The sequence below is a fragment of the Oncorhynchus keta genome, chromosome 34 (genome assembly GCF_023373465.1).
Source record: "Oncorhynchus keta strain PuntledgeMale-10-30-2019 chromosome 34, Oket_V2, whole genome shotgun sequence".
Taxonomy (NCBI): domain Eukaryota; kingdom Metazoa; phylum Chordata; class Actinopteri; order Salmoniformes; family Salmonidae; genus Oncorhynchus; species Oncorhynchus keta.
In genome coordinates, this window is record NC_068454.1 from 38,326,467 (window position 1) to 38,346,461 (window position 19,995).

The following is a 19,995-nucleotide window of genomic DNA, read 5'->3' on the forward strand; positions in this document are numbered from 1 at the left end:
TGGTTATTACCACACAAATACCTGCTTGTTAACAAGGTCAAAGAGGTCTCTTTCAGAAAGATCCATAAGTATTGCCCTGCAAATCATTACCTGAAGAAACTAAAAAAATGCATTAACATTAACTGTACTTTTTGTGTTGAGCATCCAGAAACAGCTGAGCATTTATTTTGGCAATGTCTACATGTAAAGAAATTGTGGAAAGTTATTCATAGTTTTATAATTGTTAATATTCTTGATGTCTTTTTTTTTTAGGAAGAATGTGCTGCTATAATAAGGAAAAATAAAAACAATTTTACCTCGTGGATCTAATTGTGCTAATGGCAAAATGTCATATTCATCAATGTAAATGCAATAATAAAAAAAACACTCTTCCGTATTTTCTATACGGAATTCGAGCCGTACATTAAGACCATTCTACATTATTCGAATAAGAAAGCTGCTAAAACAATCAAGATGTGTGTTTCTTTTAAGTCTTTGTATAATCTGTAATTTATTGTACCCCCTAGCATATGTTATCATTGTCTGTTTGTATACTTATTGTGTGTATACTTTTTAAAACAATAAAATAAATACAATTAAAAAATATAAAAAATCACCGGATGCATAAATGTGAAGCTTCCGTTTGGCGTTTCCACAATATAGTGGGAAGAAAGCTGGAACGAGATGGTTTTGGCCTAAATTCGGCTGATTTCCTCACTGGTGAAACCTTCGATCTCAATACAGGTTTCTGTTCCCAAAACTAGAATCTGTTAAGAACAGAGTGGACTAAGTTTTGCAGTCTTTACTCTTTGCCAAAAATTGCGTTGATTAGGAGTGCAAAGGCGAATTTAGTTATTGCGCACATGCATTTCACAGAGTACGTGCTCCCTAACGAAACTATGCAAATTCACAATTTGATCAAACGGAAACGAAAATAGATTTACACCAGTTAACATTTGGAACACACGGACACTGCTTTTTTGTACACCATAATTACTTTAATTTCCAATGAAACGCTGCGTTTGCCTTGCAGCATTGCGTTCGGTGCGAAACTGTAAACGCTTAACAGAAATGTTAGCAGAAGGTGAATGTTGAACTTTTGTTGCATACATTTCCAGATGTGACGTCTGTGCCCGAGTTCGTCCACACGAATGGCCTCTCAACTCTATCGTAAATCGTGTTGTTGCGTTTAATCGGCTAAGTCAAAACCATGATTTTCCAATGATGAGGGATAAGAATTTGCCAAGAAAATTATTTTGTAATATTATAATTATACATTTTTACATTACATTACAGTACATAATTATACTGTATAGACATGCTGGTTAGATATAAATAAGGACACCATCACTGTCAGTCAGATGTTTTTGTGACATTGCTGGATGCATGAATGAATGGTTTAGGTATGTACTTAATTTCACATAATTTGTTTTACTATAGATGTGTATTTATCTTTGCTATATTTTGCATGATGCTCTCTTTCTACAGATGTTTCACCAAAGGAATATGCAGGCATTTCTCCTTCCCTGTGGATTCTAAGTTATGTTGGCCTGATCTTGGCAGTGGTTACCTTCTGAAGATGTGGTATTCCATTCTCACTTGAACTAGGCCCCATGGCCTTGTTTCGGCTCCAAGCTGTGACTGGAAGCTTCTACTTTTGCAGGTTTCTGCATTGGGGGTGCAGTGAACCAGGACCAGGTTCTAGAGCAGCTTGGCACCTGCTAAGGTGAAGACTAAGTGTTGGAGGTGGTGGGCAAGGCCAAGCTGACTGTGAACCATGTTGGCTGTGCCATGGGCATGCTCTGGCAGTTCCAGTGAGAGAAGCCACAGATGCTGAGAACGGTTGAGTTCTTTAAAAGCCACCCCGAGTTCCTGACTCTCCGGGTGCTGGCTGGGAACAAAATTTAGCTCGTGGATGATTTCACAATGGTGGACATGCTCTAAAATGTTCTCAGGTACAGATATTGGCTAGGTGGGTAAGCCTTTAAAAAACGTTTTCACATCAACCTTGTATCTTTGAAGGCTCAATGTGGAACCATGTGATTATTTTGTTCATCATTTGGTCTCAGAGGCTTGGCTTAGATTATACAGGTAAAAAATATATATATATATATATATATATATTTGCCATTAAATACAGCAGAATCATTGAGGGGTGTGAGCTGGTGTACAGATGTAAATTCACTGTTTTGCAGATTTATGATGCCTTCACTGTCTAAGTTTGCTGTCTGCCCAAGTGATCAACATCTGCAGAACAGTCCTCTGATGGGTCAGATCACTGACATTTTGAATCAAAAACTCTCCACAATTGATGATGTGAGGTACACAAAAAGATCACTTCCAGTAATCTATAAGTCCTTGATATTACATAAAAATAATTCTGGACATGTCTCTGCAGGATCCTCTACCAGTCACATTTCTACAACTGTGACTTAGCCTGGCTGCAAAACATAGTCTAGTGGAACTAGTGAACTCAAGCATAGACCCTTTCTCCTTCACCAAGCTGTTTGTTTCTCTTGGCCCTATGGCAGGGCAGAACACCAACTCATTGATAAGTACTTCTCTTTCAGGCTGGAGATTACAACACTGTTTTAGGCAGAGGAGTTTAATGCCAGCGGGCCCTGGCTGTGGCAGAGACACTGGAGGAGATTCAGCGTAGAAACCTGCAGCTGATCCAAAGTAAGTTAATTCTCTGTTACAGCCTTGTCTGAAAGTTGCATTTAGACAATACAACTGAAGCAAGTTATCTCTTTACAGGATTGTGTCAGTAGTCTACAAGAACCTACATGTTTTCAAGCCCATTGAGATATCCAGGATCACACAAACCCTGATCCTGCTGCATTACCAGAGTCCAGAGCTCTTCACTAAATTAAGGAACATCCTAGTTCAGTGAGTGGTTATTCTAAAGATCTATCTCTGCCCACTATGATCCTGTATGACAGGTCACTCTGGTAAAGCCACCGTGCTGCCCTTTGCTGTACTGAATTATAATCCAGCAAGGGTGGATGAGCTGTTTGACATCTGCATTCAGCACTTCATACCTCACATCAGTAAGTGATTGTGGTTTGTTACATTTTTGTATTTGGAACTCATCAAAAGGACCAGACAAATTAATTGCTCTTCTTCCTCCTGGTCTCTTTGACCTCAATCTGCTGGTACTTGATCCCATCTGCTGACTGTGGCTGATTTCTTCCCGGAGGACCTGATTCGAGAAATCGTCAACGTGGATTTCCTTGCCAAGCTGGATTCCCAGTTAGAAAGTTTGTTATATAATTATATTAGAAATATCACAATGAAGACAAAGCCAGCATCCTGTATCCCCTACTATCTGAAAACATCATTTTCAGATAAAGCTGAAGGGATAAGAGAACCTCTCTTATGTGGTAGCCCTGCCTGACGCCCAAAACATGCGGATCCGCCTGCGTCTCACGGAGCTGAATCGGTCTGTGTGGTTGGAGTGTCCAGAGCGGATTGGTGTTAAACTCAAAAGGTAATCAAATGTGTCACCTGTTCTAGTTGTGAGCTGTATTTCTTCTGATCTCCCTAGACTTTGAATGTGTTCTGGACAGACACCACCAGGCAGTGACCTACAGTGAGCAGAGCCAGCTGCAGATATCTGACGGTGGGAAGGTTACAAAGGAGTTCTGACGCTGTAGGGAAGGAGAGGAGTGAGGTCCCTCCAGGGGCACCACGGTACGAAACATGATTGGTTGATTTCAGAACTTTTGGTTGAAAAGGTGTTGCAGATGTTCTGTTATCATGGGTAAACGCATTGAAGGGGTTTTCATAGGTACTGAACAAGGACTTTTTCCCCCCCTTTTTCACTTACTCAGTGTTACTGTGGACGTCTTTGATTCCAAATCATTCTACAGACAGTCTCGTCACATGAAAGGGGAAATATAATAATATAATAATAATATGCCATTTAGCAGACGCTTTTATCCAAAGCGACTTACAGTCATGTGTGCATACATTCTACGTATGGGTGGTCCCGGGAATCGAACCCACTACCCTGGCGTTACAAGCGCCATGCTCTACCAACTGAGCTACAGAAGGACGAAAATGAGAAAGACATCTGGAGATTCTGGGATACCATGTTGTCCAGGTATGTGTGTAAAATGTCTGTCCTCAAAAGTGGAATTCATGTATATAACATTCTACATCACTGATTAATGGTAATGTCATTTAAACAGATCCCTCATTTTGAATGGAACTATGGAGCTCTCCACACTGGATGCATGGAAGGAATACCTTAGGAAGAAGATAGTTACTGAGCTTTCCTGAAGCACCTAGATGTTGAATCAATGACACGTGTTATATTGCTTTTGCTACTGATGTGAGAGACAATGTCTGCCTTTGGAAATGTATTTTTGCAGGCAGATCATTAACAATTGCTGTTATTGCCTACTCCGAATCCTAGAGTGGACATGCAGTTATCTCACCTCCTGCCAAGAGATTGTATCATATGAAGTGTAACGTTTGTCAAACAATAGTAAATGTTTGTAATAAGAAATAGCATTGTTTTTGTGGTTTTGATACATCCAAATAATCTGTCCCACATAAATAAAATACAAAAAAAGTTGTAGGGAGCAAACTGTTTCTTTACAAAGACAGGCAGGTTTAAAAGATTTCCCTGAGTTAGTTCATATAAATTCATTAGGCCCTTATCTATGGTTTTCACATTACTTGGAATACACAAAACTGCACATTATAGTGTGGACTTTTATTGTCCCCAGCACAAAGTGCACCTGTGTAATGATCATGCTGTTTAATCAGCTTCTTGATATGCCACACCTGTCAGGTGGATGGATCTTTGCAAAAGGAGAAATGCTCAATAACAGGAATGTAAACAAATTTGTGCACAACATTTGAGAAATAAGCTTTTTGTGCAAATGGAACATTTCTGGAATCTTTTATTTCAGCTCATGAAACATGGGACCAACACTTTACATGTTGTGTTTTTGTTCAGTATATTATTGTGCGTTCAAATCATGAAGGATCCCGATGAAAGTCAATCTAAATACATTGTTTTTGCAGTTCTCCATGTTACATCTAGAAAGTACAGTACTTATTGTGTTCTTGTTCACAATTTGGGCATTTTGGCTACATTGAGACGCATAGACACACAGGAGGCCCCTGCGGCGTAACGCATCGCTTTGAGCATTCCGGTCCATTCTTTCTTATCCTCTTCATACCTGCCACAGGAGAAAAGAGAAGTTTGACGTTATGCCTTTGGCACAGAACAATAGTGGCAATGGCACCATTTCACCGTTAGACATTATCAAGGAGCTTTTAATATAGACCATCTCTAAAGATGGCGGCAGGGTACGTGGGATTGGATTCAATTTGGGTACTAGTTTACTTACTGCCAGATGTCAATGATTTCCGTTGGGGCAACTTTGTCGTCCTCCGTCGCCACAATGGTAAAGCCTCCAACTGCATACAGCAATCCTCCACTGCTGACCAGGTTTACTGAGCTCCTCTCCTGGGGGAAATCTGTGAAGGGTGCCCACCTGGAATGGGGATCATTGTTAATTGAATGGCTTTGTTACATTGTTGCTAATCATACCGACTTCAACGTCAAGGCACATACTTGTTGGTTCCGAAGTCATATGCTTCAGATGCAGAAGTGAGACCATCTTCATTGACCCCTCCAGTCACCACAATCTTCCCATTGTGAACGACTGCCCCAAACATGGATCTTGCCATTTTCATTGCAGCCACCTCCTTCCACTCTGATTTCTTGTGGTTGTACGCAAACATCTTATCGATGGCTTTGCTTTGATAAAAACAAGGATGGAACATCACAATGAGGATTATAAAATGACACAAATGTAATTTTTACGTCATTCCTCTACTATTGCATGCCTTTACTGTATCAGTATCAAACAATTAGAAATGACATGGTGTGTTTTGTACAAAGAGCAAGCTTACTTGTCATCCGTCTTCCCTCCGATACAGTACACCAACCCATTCTGGGAAACAACACTATGACCATGGATTTTCAGAGGTAGCTTTTTGCTCTCAGCCCATTTCATCTTCCTAGGGAACAGATAAAGGTTCAAGTGTGTTTCAGGCTCCTCAGTCATGTCGTGACAGGAAATAAGCATAGGAATATGAACTCGTCCTACTTACTCAACATCATAGCACATTACAGAGTCGAGAGATTCGTTGGACTGTAGATCTTTACCAGCAACAGCAAAGATGAGATTGTCAAATTCTCCCATACTGAACAGACATCTGGGAGAGGGCATGGGGGGCAGAGCTATCCAATCAGCAGCAAGGATGTCTAGCTGTAAAAAAATATATATATACCCAGATATTAGAAATTTACAGTAATCAAGCTATTTCTGATGACAGAAAAGTTTGGTGGTTAAAGATCATCCCCTTGCTAAGTCATGGTGTTACAAATGGTGTTGATTTAAAGTTTGATCAGTTGTGGCAAATGAAAACACAAAGCTTATTACCTGATAGAAGTAGCATTGTAATGGAGCATCTTTATCCTCTTCATCGACAAACAATCCTCCCAGGATGAAGAGATCGTTTTTCTTTGATGTCAGGCTGACATGGTTGCGTGGAATCTGCTCAGTCATTGCAGCAAGGAAGCATTCATTCTCAACGCCATCATAGGCCACTGCAGCAGTGTCGTTGATCATCAAGACGAGATCTTTGGCATACATACCAATTCTCTTGATATCATTCAGGTAACCAGGTAACCTGCTATCCTCTCCTTCTTTACTGTTGACTGCATCCTTCCCTGACTCTCCTGTCTTATTCGCAGGGAGTTTCCCAGCAAAGGCATCTTTGATCACTTTGGTTTTTTTGAGGAGCTCAGGGTCAGCCTTGACGATGTCATCCTTTTCCACTTTCTCATTGAAGTACTTCTCTGGGAGTAAACGGAAACGGATGCAGTCAAAGGCCTCTTCTAGAGTCTTGACACGGTTCTCCTTGTCTTTTCGAATCCATTTCATCAGGGATTCAAACACCACTTCCTCCTTTTCTACATTGAGAGAGTCCGCTCCTATGACGGCAAAAAGCTCATGAGAGGCAAGCTCTAAGAAGTCTTCCTCCTTGGCCAGGGATTCAAAACGATCTGCAATGTAGTCTCGACTTGCCAATGCCAGTCTGGGGCAGTTGAGCACCAGTGCCATTCTGAATATGGCCATACAGTTACCCGGGGACAGCTTCTTCTGTAGGAAATTCGCACACACTGTGAACACTGAGGGGATCTGGAAACGGTTTGCCACAGCAAAGATATCCTGCACATTGTCATCTGTGATGTCAATCTCTGCTGAATACATGTAATTGACAATCATCTCCATGATTGTGGGGTCCAAATTCTCCAGAACAACCTCCTTATCCATTTCTTTAGCATCGCCTGAGAAGTAAAACTCTCGGAAATAAGGACTACAGGCTGCCAAAATAAGTCTATGGCAGGGCAAGCTTCTGTCTCCCACTTTTAGAATGCAGTCAATAAACTTGTTCTCGTTCAGTAGCTCTTTCAGGCCATCCTGGAGCAGGGTGCTCTGAAACAGGCGCAAATCTTCCCTTACAGCTTTCGGATCCATGCTGAAAGAAACGCGACTTGACAAAGAACGTGGAGGATGCAGCTCTCAGCACACTGTCCCGACTGGACTGAGCAGTATAGAGCCCCAGGTCGGATGACCCTACAATATAACTACGGCCCTCTAAATATATCCACTCACTCCATTGAGGAAGAATTCAGGTTGGCCGCATCACACAGCTGTCACAGAGTGAAAGAAACAACTGTGGACCCTTGTCAGTGGTAGTTGGCAAACAATTATTGTTATATGACTACTTCACACACATTTCATTTGTAAATGACTGGTGCAGCTCTGTGCAGTGTGGAGCAAACATCCCCGAACTCAATTACAAGTGGAACTTGTATGAATCATTAGGATTTCCCCTTTATCACTTACAAAAGTATTTATGATTGTCCAGTGATTGTCACGATTAGAATTCAAATAAAGATAGTGAACTACAGAGTACCCTGACGCTGTTATTATACCTTTATTTATATCAAGTACTATGATTCTTTTTAGTCCTGAAAATCTTTGGGGATTTATTTGTGTGCGACTCATTGAGCATGTTTTATTATTAAATGTGAGTATATTTCCGGAAGGACTGACCTTCCTCATAGGCAGGGTCAATGAGCAGCTGCAGATACAACAGTCTGTCCTCATGAACCATTTGTAAAATACTTGAGCTCCTCTGGTACGTTTGTTAATAGCCTTTAGATCATTGTCCAAAAAACAAATGACTCAGTTTTCCCCACATGCCACTGGATTATGTCTTCAACTCATTTCAAAAACCCAGTTAAGACATTCTGAAAACTAAGAAAGGTCAGACAATTGCCTACTTTACTTAAATAGTTTAATTATTACATCTAAACAACAACACAATTCAACTATTTTCTATTACAATTTCTATTTAATTGAACAAATAAAAATGTACACAAACACTACACTTATGTAGAATTTTTAAGTTTATGGCACACTATTTTTCTTACATGTTGCCCATACATGCATCAGGTCTACGTCTTTGTTATATACATCAGACCTATGAGTAAATATACAAATATTTTGTACTTTTACAAATGCTTATAAACCAACACTTTTACTGAACCGTTGATTAATGTGCACTGTCTCTGTAAAAAATACAATTCTAACTCAAACTTAAACTGTATTGTGTGTCAATTGTGTCATTTAAAAGAAAGAATGGATTTGAGGAACTAGGTTCACCTAACTCGCCTATCAACGTTCATGCTTCAGCCCATAACTTCCCACAGTCCTTGAAGTGTGAACCCCTCCTTCAACTTCCCAACTGCAAATCCCAGCTCCTCGGAAAACACAGGTTCCCGGTCTTGTTGCTTATTACCATCAGAAAAGTCAACCTTAGAAGCAAACAATAGAAATCAGTCATGACAATGGCCTTAATAGGAGGTTATGTGTTCAAACCGTTTGACAAAGTACACCTCAGTCTGTATAAACACGATAGGCACTAGGCAACATAAAGCCATGTTTGCAGTATGTTGTGTAACATGACTTAGCAACCTGCTATTTTCAGAGTGTGAAAACAAATAACAGATTCCCAGAGGAGGGATGACAGTCTAAGCACACACAGTGAAAGCATCAGTCTGCTCATCCGGCTCAATTTCCACATCATCTGGTCCACCGTCAGCTCCTCCAGTGGCTGAGGCTGGAATTATTGTTGGGAGAGAGAGAAAAGTTGAGGGAGAATCACGCCACACAAATTCATAATTCAATGTCTTGTTAAAACATGGCAAAGGCATAAAATAAGAAAAAGTGTGGTACAGTATAATATAGAATGACCCTTTTTCCTCCATCTCATAGTCCACTCCAAAGATGGAGTGAGTTGATCTCTTTAACTGCATCTTGAAGCTTTTACCATTGGGTCGATCTTAAATCAAAGCACATATCCTCCAGTCTTCAAACAAATTGAAAAAAGATGTACTCAGGAGTATGCCACAACAGTAAATGGCATGCAAAAGCCAAGTTATTTTCTCTGTATTTTCTGTCATCTTTTAAAGCTGATACTACATAGATATACTATATATGCTTTTAAACTACTAGTTCTATATGTAATTCTATGGTACACAGTAAGTAAAATGCTACCGGTTACATTTGAAATGATCCCAATTACCCGCTGAGAGCTTTGCATCACTAAAGCTAAGCCACACTTTGAGTCTCTTATTCTGATGGAAAGCTACAGAGAAGAAAGGTGACAATAAGGAAAATAGTTGATCACTTTCAATACCTCAAAAGGTCATTTGTTAGGCTGGACACGCCAGCTGGTTTTTCGATTACTTCATTTGTTTACGACACGTACAATTTGAAGGTAGGGAATGCTGACGTTGAAGCTCTCGTTCATATTGGCATGCCAAGCAATCTGAACATTAGTGATGAAAAAGGTCCCCAGAGTACCCTACAAAATACAATTCAGGACAGTTAGTTTCCTTGTAAAGGCACGAAACACTTTTTTACTTCAAAATACTTCCCGGAGGATTAAATAGCTAGAGGAATTGATTTGTACCTGGTCACTGGATAAATTCCACATCCCGTTGATTTTGTCATACACTTCTTCTCGAGGCAAAAGCCTCTGTTGTTTATTTTGAATGAGAGCTCCTCCCAGCTTCAGGTCACGGTACATTTTAGAGGTCACATAAGCCCTAGAACAGAGGGATATGGACAATTAGTTGATGAGACGTTCAATTAAGCTCAGCAGTAACTTGACTGAATCATATATCATGACATAATCTGGAAAAGTGTCACAACTTTCACAAGTTTAATTTCTCGTTTTCTAGGTATAAATATCTGTGAACAGAAATGACCTATGTAAATAGTCTTGGACTCCCTGGATCCACATGGGTGAACATGGACTCAAATCTTGTATTGTTAGTCTTTGTCAAGATATACAGTGCCTCAGTCTGGCCTCTCAATTTCTGAAAATTAAAATTCTTCATAATGGTGGTGACATCTGTTTACCTACATAGTCAATTGATAGACAGACCAATATACTTACAGAGTTAGCTGTCCTTGTTGTGATGTCAATGATGGAGGAGTATCCAACTGCAATGAAACACAAAGAACATCAATGTCCCTCGGTGTTGTTTGATTTTTTTTTTAATTGGGGAAACAATACTTGCTATTACTAATGATTATCTTTGTGTTCCACTGTGGTACCATGAAAATCCAAAAGAGGGCAGTATTCATTGAGATGAGAATAATAAGGTTATCCCTTTGCAGAGTGGATTCCTCTCTAGCCATGTTAAGGAAAGAGAAATAGATGTATGTAGGTAGCTAGGTCTAGGTGTACACACACAAATTGACTCTTGGCAGAGCCAAAGAATGACAGATGATCCTCAGATTTGTTACCAGGAGCCTCCCTGCAGGTAAGGGATCCTGAGTGGCGCAGTGGTCTAAGGCACTGCATCACAGTGTTAGAGGTGTCACTACAGATCTGGGTTAGATCCTGTATCACAACCGGGCCGTGATTGGGAGCCGCATAGGGCGGTGCACAATTGGCCCAGCGTCATCTGGGTTTGGCCAGAGTAGGCCATCATTGTAAATAAGAATTTGTTCTTAACTGTCTTGCCTAGTTAAATTAAAATAATAAAAAAGGAGTACGTTCTGTATATTAGTGCAGAGGTTGGCCCATCGCCACACGTTCGCTGGTTCAAATCAAATAAAATAAAATAAAATAAAATGTTATTTGTCACATACACATGGTTAGCAGATGTTAATGCGAGTGTAGCGAAATGCTTGTGCTTCTAGTTCCGACAATGCAGTGATAACCAACAGGTAATCTAACTAACAATTCCAAAACTACTGTCTTATACACAGTGTAAGGGGATAAAGAATATGTACATAAGGATATATGAATGAGTGATGGTACAGGGCAGCATACAGTAGATGGTATCGAGTACAGTATATACATATGAGATGAGTATGTAGACAAAGTAAACAAAGTGGCATAGTTAAAGTGGCTAGTGATACATGTATTACATAAGGATGCAGTCGATGATATAGAGTACAGTATATACGTATGCATATGAGATGAATAATGTAGGGTAAGTAACATTATATAAGGTAGCATTGTTTAAAGTGGCTAGTGATATATTTACATCATTTCCCATCAAATCCCATTATTAAAGTGGCTGGAGTTGGGTCAGTGTCAATGACAGTGTGTTGGCAGCAGCCACTCAATGTTAGTGGTGGCTGTTTAACAGTCTGATGGCCTTGAGATAGAAGCTGTTTTTCAGTCTCTCGGTCCCAGCTTTGATGCACCTGTACTGACCTCGCCTTCTGGATGATAGCGGGGTGAACAGGCAGTGGCTCGGGTGGTTGATGTCCTTGATGATCTTTATGGCCTTCCTGTAACATCGGGTGGTGTAGGTGTCCTGGAGGGCAGGTAGTTTGCCCCCGGTGATGCGTTGTGCAGACCTCACTACCCTCTGGAGAGCCTTACGGTTGAGGGCGGAGCAGTTGCCGTACCAGGCGGCGATACAGCCCGCCAGAATGCTCTCGATTGTGCATCTGTAGAAGTTTGTGAGTGCTTTTGGTGACAAGCCGAATTTCTTCAGCCTCCTGAGGTTGAAGAGGCGCTGCTGCGCCTTCTTCACGACGCTGTCAGTGTGAGTGGACCAATTCAGTTTGTCTGTGATGTGTATGCCGAGGAACTTAAAACTTGCTACCCTCTCCACTACTGTTCCATCGATGTGGATAGAGGGGTGTTCCCTCTGCTGTTTCCTGAAGTCCACAATCATCTCCTTAGTTTTGTTGACGTTGAGTGTGAGGTTATTTTCCTGACACCACACTCCGAGGGCCCTCACCTCCTCCCTGTAGGTCGTCTCGTCGTTGTTGGTAATCAAGCCTACCACTGTTGTGTCGTCCGCAAACTTGATGATTGAGTTGGAGGCGTGCGTGGCCACGCAGTCGTGGGTGAACAGGGAGTACAGGAGAGGGCTCAGAACGCACCCTTGTGGGGCCCCGTGTTGAGGATCAGCGGGGAGGAGATGTTGTTGCCTACCCTCACCACCTGGGGCGGCCCGTCAGGAAGTCCAGTACCCAGTTGCACAGGGCGAGGTCGAGACCCAGGGTCTCGAGCTTGATCACGAGCTTGGAGGGTACTATGGTGTTGAATGCCGAGCTGTAGTCGATGAACAGCATTCTCACATAGGTATTCCTCTTGTCCAGGTGGGTTAGGGAAGTGTGCAGTGTGGTTGAGATTGCGTCGTCTGTGGACCTATTTGGGCGGTAAGCAAATTGGAGTGGGTCTAGGGTGTCAGGTAGGGTGGAGGTGATATGGTCCTTGACTAGTCTCTCAAAGCACTTCATGATGACAGAAGTGAGTGCTACGGGGCGGTAGTCGTTTATCTCAGTTACCTTAGCTTTCTTGGGAACAGGAACAATGGTGGCCCTCTTGAAGCATGTGGGAACAGCAGACTGGTATAGGGATTGATTGAATATGTCCGGAAACACACCGGCCAGCTGGTCTGCGCATGCTCTGAGGGCGCGGCTGGGGATGCCGTCTGGGCCTGCAGCCTTGCGAGGGTTAACACGTTTAAATGTCTTACTCACCTCGGCTGCAGTGAAGGAGAGACAGCATGTTTTCGTTACAGGCCGTGTCAGTGGCACTGTATTGTCCTCAAAGCGGGCAAAAAAGTTATTTAGTCTGCCTTGGAGCAAGACATCCTGGTCCGTGACTGGGCTGGGTTTCTTCTTGTAGTCCGTGATTGACTGTAGACCCTGCCACATGCCTCTTGTGTCTGAGCCGTTGAATTGAGATTCTACTTTGTCTCTGTACTGACGCTTAGCTTGTTTAATAGCCTTGCGGAGGGAATAGCTGCATTGTTTATATTCGGTCATGTTACCAGACACCTTCAAGTCCCACCTAGTCTGGCTGTTTACCTTTGCAGCCTCAATTCCTATATTGATGTCAACCCAGATTTAAAAAATACTACAGTACTTGCTATATAATACTGTATAATACTATACTACACACTATAGTATCCCTCAATCATGTGTATTACTTATTAAATAATGTTGTAGTATACTATATTAAATACTATGGTAATGTCCGCAAAAACAAAACTGTAGTTTTTACTACAGTATTCAATTAGCATATGCCCTGCCCATTCCCCTCCCCCATATCCCAATTTGTGCAACCTTTAAGTGAGAAACCTACATTACTGTTTCATTGCGATTCAATGGTGAAGGTACATAAAGATGTAACAATTCAGATATAATGTCATTATTTTTAGCACTACCCACAATATTCTTAAACTACAGCGTTTGGTGAGACGCAGACTTGTTGGCGAGCGGGTAGGTAGGTAGAAACACATCCGCCACGCCGAACCTCAACACAGGGGTCCCTTAGGGGTGCGTGCTCAGTCCCCTCCTGTACTCTCTGTTCACTCATGACTGCACGGCCAGGCACGACTCAAACACCATCATAAAGTTTGCAGATTACACAACAGTAGTAGGCCTGGTCACCGACAACGATGAGACAGCCTATAGGAAGGAGGTCAGAGACCTGATCAAGTGCTGCCAGGACAACAACCTCTCCCTCAATGTGATCAGGACAAAGGAGATGATTGTGGATTACAGGAAAAGGAGGACCAAGCACGCCCCCATTCTCATCGAGGGGGCTGTAGTGGAACAGGTTGAGAGCTTCAAGTTCCTTGGGGTCCACATCACCAATAAAGGAAAATGGTCCAAGCACACCAAGACAGTCGTGAAGAGGGAACGACAAAACCTATTCTCCCTCAGGAGACTGAATAGATTTGGCATGGGTCCTCAGATCCTCAAAAGGTTCTACAGCTGCACCATTGAGAGCATCTTGACAGGTTGCATCACTGCCTGGTATGGCAACTGCTCGGCCTCCGACCGCAAGGCACTACAGAGGGTAATGCGTACGGCCCAGTACATCACTGGGGCCAAGCTTCCTGCCATGCAGGACCTCTATACCAGGCGGTGTCAGAGGAAGGCCATAAAAATTGTCAAAAACTCCAACCACCCTGGTCATAGACTGTTCTCTCTGCTACCGCACGGCAAGTGGTACCGGAGCGCCAAGTCTAGGTCCAAGAGGCTTCTTAACAGCTTCTACCCCCAAGCCATTAGACTCCTGAACATCTAGTCAAATGGAAACCCAGACTATTTGCATTGCCCCCCCTTTAACACTGCTGCTACTCTCTGTTATTATCTATGCATAGTCACTTTAATATCTCTACCTACATGTACATATTACCTCAATTACCTTGACTAACCGGTGCCCCCGCACATTGACTCTGTACCGGTACTGTCACGTCTGCACCCGCTTTAATTACTTGTTCCTTTTATTTCTTATTCTTATTCTTATTATTCTTATTCATTTTTTAAACTGCATTGTTGGTTCAGGACTTGTAAGTAAGCATTTCACTGTAAAGTCTGCACCTGTTGTGTTGGGCTCATGTGACTAATACAATTTGATTTGAACGCAAGACTACGGAGACCCAGTTTATCCTTTTGATATTGAGTGTTTGCCTGATAAAGTCATGCTAGGATATATGAATTATCCTGTCTGTTCCAAATCCGCTATGATGTTTCAGGTGCCAAGGTTATGGTCATGTAGCAGCAGTGTGTAAGATGCAGAGGTGTGCAGGAGGGCAGGAGACAAAGAAGTGTGTAGTTTTGGAGGAAAGGGTAGTGTTTCAAATGTGAGGGAGCCTATGTTGCTGGGGATCAGAAATGTCCTGTGTGACTGAGACAAGATGAGGTTGCCAGGGTCGAGCAGTGCAGAAAGTGTCTTAAGCTGAGGCAGCTCAGAACGCGCCCTTGTGGGGCCCCAGTGTTGAGGATCAGCGGAGTGGAGATGTTGTTACCTACCCTCACCACCTGGGGGCGGCCCGTCAGGAAGTCCAGTACCCAGTTGCACAGGGCGGGGTCGAGACCCAGGGTCTTTTTGGAGGGTACTATGGTGTTAAATGCTGAGCTGTAGTCGATGAACAGCATTCTCACATATGTCCAGATGGGTTAGAGCAGTGTGCAGTGTGGTTGCGATTGCGTCGTCTGTGGACCTATTGGGGTGGTAAGCAAATTGTAGTGGGTCTAGGGTGTCAGGTAAGGTGGAGGTGATATGGTCCTTGACTAGTCTCTCAAGGCACTTCATGATGACGGAAGTGAGTGCTGTGGGGCGGTAGTCTTTTAGCTCAGTTACCTTAGCTTTCTTTGGAACAGGAACAATGGTGGCCCTCTTGAAGCATGTGGGAACAGCAGACTGGGATAAGGATTGATTGAATATGTCTGTAAACACACCAGCCAGCTGGTCTGTGCATGCTCTGAGGGGATGCCGTCTGGGCCTGCAACCTTGCGAGGGTTAACACGTTTAAATGTTTTTCTCACGTCGGCTGCAGTGAAGGATAGTCCGCAGGTTTTGGTAGCGGGCCGTGTCAGTGGCACTGTATTGTCCTCAAAGCGAGCAAAGAAGTTGTTTAGTCTGTCTGGGAGCAAGACATCCTGGTCCACAACGGGGCTGGTTTTCTTTTTGTAATCCGTGATTGACTGTAGACCCTGCCACCTACCTCTTGTGTCTGAGCCGTTGAATTGCGACTCTACTTTGTCTCTATACTGATGCTTAGCTTGTTTGATTGCCTTGTGGAGGGAATAGGTATGCTGTTTGTATTCGGTAATGTTTCCGGTCACGTTGCCCTAATTAAAAGCAGTGGTTCGCGCTTTCAGTTATGTGCGAATGCTGCTATCAATCCACGGTTTCTGGTTTGGGAATGTTTTAGTAGTTGCTGTGGGTACGACATCGCCGATGCACTTTCTAATAAACTCGCTCACCGAATCAGCGTATTCGTCAATGTTGTTGTTTGACGCAATGCGGAACATATCCCAGTCCACTTGATCGAAGCAGTCTTGAAGCGTTAAATCAGATTGGTCGGACCAGCGTTGAACAGACCTGAGCCAGGAGCTTCCTGTTTGAGTTTTTTTCTATTGGCAGGAAGCAACAAATGGAGCATGATCAGCTTTTCCGAAAGGAGGGCGGGGGAGGGCCTTGACTGACGCGGACCCGGACAGTTTGTTTTTTAGCAAGGTTGGTTGCTTGGTGTTCATTGCTATGGTAATTACCTGTACAGCAAAGATGGAAAGGAAGTCACAGAAGCTAAAAGTAGTAGTTGCAGCTGCAGAAAAGTTATTGGGAGAGAAAGATTTTACTGCAGAAGAGTTACAGGTGTTGAAGGAAGGAGTGCCATACTCCTAGGCCGGTGGCCAGGTGTAGGAACGGTTAGGGCAAAGTAGTGGGATAAGGGAGGTGTTTTGGTATTATGGTTGCAGGGTTATGGGTGGTGTAATGTAACATTTTCCTATTCCCTTTTCACTTTAGTTTTGTCACAATGTGGCAGAGCTGCCAACTCTCACGCAATGGCGGTGAGGCACAGGCATTTGACCTTATATCTCACGCATTGAAAAGTACTGCTTTTATTTTTCTAATTAGTCAGCTCGTTAACTATTCAACTGTGCTCCAAGTCGTTTTCAAATCGGAGCATCTGCGCCTGCAATTTAACATCAGGAGCAGAACATCTATCATTGTCCTGTCTCACCACACAGCACTGTGAACCATGGCACATTTGAAGCATATGATTGGTCTAGTTATGTAAAGGATCAAGGGGATTGGATACATGTTTTAAAGAAACGCCCATCAAGATTAGAGTGGAGCTGAATGGAGAGAGAAGTTCTCCGCCAAGTTTCTAAAACTGTAAAAAGAGCAGCACTGTAGACCTGTTTTATCTACAATGTTGTCAACAAAATTAGGTTGCTGTCCCTATTGTAGAATGCAGCCTTTTTACAGCATGTAGTAAAGTCGATATAATCCACACTTGCCCCTCGTTTGGTGATTGGCATTTAGCCTGTGACAACGAAAAGGCAGAAGACAGACAGACCTGCACTAGAGTAAGTTTTAGCAGGGAAGTTTGGTAAGGGTGACGTGATTTGTAACTATGAAAAATAATTTTGTCAAACAGATTGTGAACCCAAAAGTGTAATTTGATTCTAGAGGAGGGACAATAAGTAGAAATGATTTGGGTTGAGTGTAGGGGCAGATTTATGTAATGTAGTCTTCAGGAGATTTTATAAGCTATTTATTTAGTCTGATCAGTGGAACAATTCTCATTCTTAACAATGGGCTAAAATATATGGTAAATACTGTGCTTGTCAGCAAGAACAAAACTATTATTCCCCACACTTATTATATTATTCAACTTTTTCCCAATTTGAAATCAGATAGTGACCCTGTTGGTTATCTATGAACATTTGAACATCTTGGCCATGAGAGAAGAGGACTGGCCACCCCTCATAGCCTGGTTCCTCTCTAGGTTTCTCTAGGTTTCTTCCTAGGCTCTGGCCTTTCTAGGGAGTTTTTCCTAGCCACCGTGCTTCTACACCTGTATTGCTTGCTGTTTGGGGTTTCAGGCTGGGTTTCTGTACAGCACTTTGTGACATTAGCTGATGGAAGAAGGGCTTTACAAATAAATTTGATTGATAGGCTATGTATTTTTGCAGCCATTCACAGACAGTTTTGAATAAGTCATACAAATAATCTTTGGATATTAAATGCTCCAGGAATCAAATATAATTCTTGACATTTTAGTATTTAGTAGAGGGACACACAACTCATAAACATCATATTTTGTCTGTGTAGAGTACGATGATGGCAAGCGTATTCAACTAGTAGACATAAACCCCCTGAATATTGATATACTTTAAATTTTTCTTGAAATGTGGGTGATTTTGAGAAATGAATTGTTATAACGAGAACATTTTCAAACACCCAGAACTTGGGAAACATAGATCAGGGGTGGCCTACCCTCCTGGAGAACTAGCATGATTTTCTTCCAGCTCTATTTTAAAGAGATAGTTCACCCAAATTACAAAATAGAAAATGTTTGAAAGCAATTTATGGACAAGCAGACTGCAATCTATGATTTGGTTTCCGACTGCCATCAACCAATAATATTACAATTTGATGTAATGGTGACACTCCCCGGCATATGTCGCATACAACTTTCCACCTGAGAACAGCTGAGAACACCTGAGAACAGAGATCAATCCCTGCTTCCAACCTTCCCACTTTCTAGCATTTGCCTGTCTCCCTATCTCATTTCATTTCTGTGTGAATAAAATGTCATACTTTACATTTCATTCCCCCCAAAATCTCAAAGTGATAAAGCTGTCGAATTTTGAGTGATCATTTAATATTCAAAGCATCCTGAATGCACCTCCTTATTTACACTGGTCATAGGCCTAAGCCATGTTAAAATATGAAGAATTGCAGGAAATTAGCTTTAAAACAGTAAATTCTTCCTGGGGGGGGGGGCAGTTCCCTGTCTAGGGTTTGTGCCAGGGGGCAATGAAATTCACATAGCAAATCTCACGCCAAGCTTTTTCAAAAGTTGGCAGCCCTGATGTGGAATGCACATTCCGAACTGAGAATGGCATCAACACGCCAAAAGCATAGATGGAAATTCACAGGAAGAATAGGCAATATTGCCAAGCAATTGCTGGCAAAGGAGTGGGGTGAGACACTAGAGCAATGAGCACATGGACATATGATTTAGATTTCATATGCAGCATATATTAATTGAACTTTATTCACCCATTTATTTACTCATCTCCTATAGCTTGTTGTTTGTTGCCTGTTGACTGCCACGTCTGTACTGGAATTTACAATTTACAAAGACAGTGAATGTTCCTGAGTGGCCGAAGTACAGTTTTGTCTGAAAGATGCACTATGCAGAAATCTCTCCGCCATTTCCTGGTTGTTAAAATTGGAATAGTGCGGCTAATTTTAGTTTATGTGACGAAACAAGCAAGCACAGCCTTGACTCATTACACTACTCGCCATGTGTCAAGGCAGAGTGAATTTACGAACGCACCGAAAATGGAGCTGCCGATTAAGATTCCCCAGATTATAAAAATGTGCTTATTTTCAATGTAAAATGGTTGCAGCAACCATTGCTGACAACATTGCCTCTCAAAATGTCCAGTGTATCAAGGCCTTTACATTTTTTAAAGTATTGACTGCATTAAGGTTAGCGACTCGGAGTCGGAAGTTAATTAAAAAAACTAGCTAGACTACTGTACTAAATCTGTGCACAATTCCGTGGATAAAATCCTCGTCGTGAAGTTGAGGTACTTGGCTACTACTGTATACCCCTTGTATGAGTGTACTGTCTTGACACATGACGAGTAGTGTATAATGTGTCAAGGCAAGTTAATATAAGTTTTAGGTAAGGAATTCTGTGGCAATCGCTAACTACCTTAACGTTGTTACTGTAGTATATGGAGCTATACACATTTAATCATAGTCCGTAACCCCCTTGTGTTTAAAACAGCTAATCAGAATCACTCGAGGTTGAAGGTCAAGGGGATATGCAAATGAGCTGTCTTGCCATTTGAAGTGTGCCTGCGTACAGTGTTAATCGTTACCATGGTT

The 19,995-nt window shown here is 42.2% G+C and overlaps 1 protein-coding gene and 2 pseudogenes across 1 annotated transcript; 1 reads left to right on the plus strand and 2 right to left on the minus strand.

Moving 5' to 3' along the window:
- The first annotated feature begins 1,297 nt into the window (after window positions 1–1,297).
- Window positions 1,298–4,737, plus strand: LOC118366672 (FAST kinase domain-containing protein 1, mitochondrial-like; annotated as a pseudogene).
- A 137-nt stretch (window positions 4,738–4,874) lies between these two features.
- LOC118367091 (kelch-like protein 41a) lies at window positions 4,875–7,634 on the minus strand. The gene is made up of 6 exons (XM_035750120.2): window positions 6,447–7,634; window positions 6,115–6,272; window positions 5,914–6,021; window positions 5,573–5,758; window positions 5,346–5,492; window positions 4,875–5,174 (listed from the first exon to the last, which is right to left on the minus strand). The coding sequence occupies exons 1-6, from the start codon at window positions 7,545–7,547 to the stop codon at window positions 5,063–5,065; spliced, it is 1,812 nt and encodes a 603-aa protein (XP_035606013.1). The 5' UTR covers window positions 7,548–7,634; the 3' UTR covers window positions 4,875–5,062.
- An 864-nt stretch (window positions 7,635–8,498) lies between these two features.
- Window positions 8,499–17,405, minus strand: LOC118366673 (Bardet-Biedl syndrome 5 protein homolog; annotated as a pseudogene).
- Window positions 17,406–19,995: the final 2,590 nt, after the last annotated feature.

Excerpts from the sequence above, each read along its gene's own strand:
- LOC118367091 (XM_035750120.2), bottom strand. The coding sequence starts at position 7,547 with ATGGATCCGAAAGCTGTAAGGGAAGATTTGCGCCTGTTTCAGAGCACC. Across the intron at positions 6,022-6,114 it reads GTAATGTGCTATGATGTTGA|GAAGATGAAATGGGCTGAGA; the intron begins GTAAGTAGGACG and ends TCTGTTCCCTAG. Across the intron at positions 5,493-5,572 it reads TATGACTTCGGAACCAACAA|GTGGGCACCCTTCACAGATT; the intron begins GTATGTGCCTTG and ends TCCCCATTCCAG.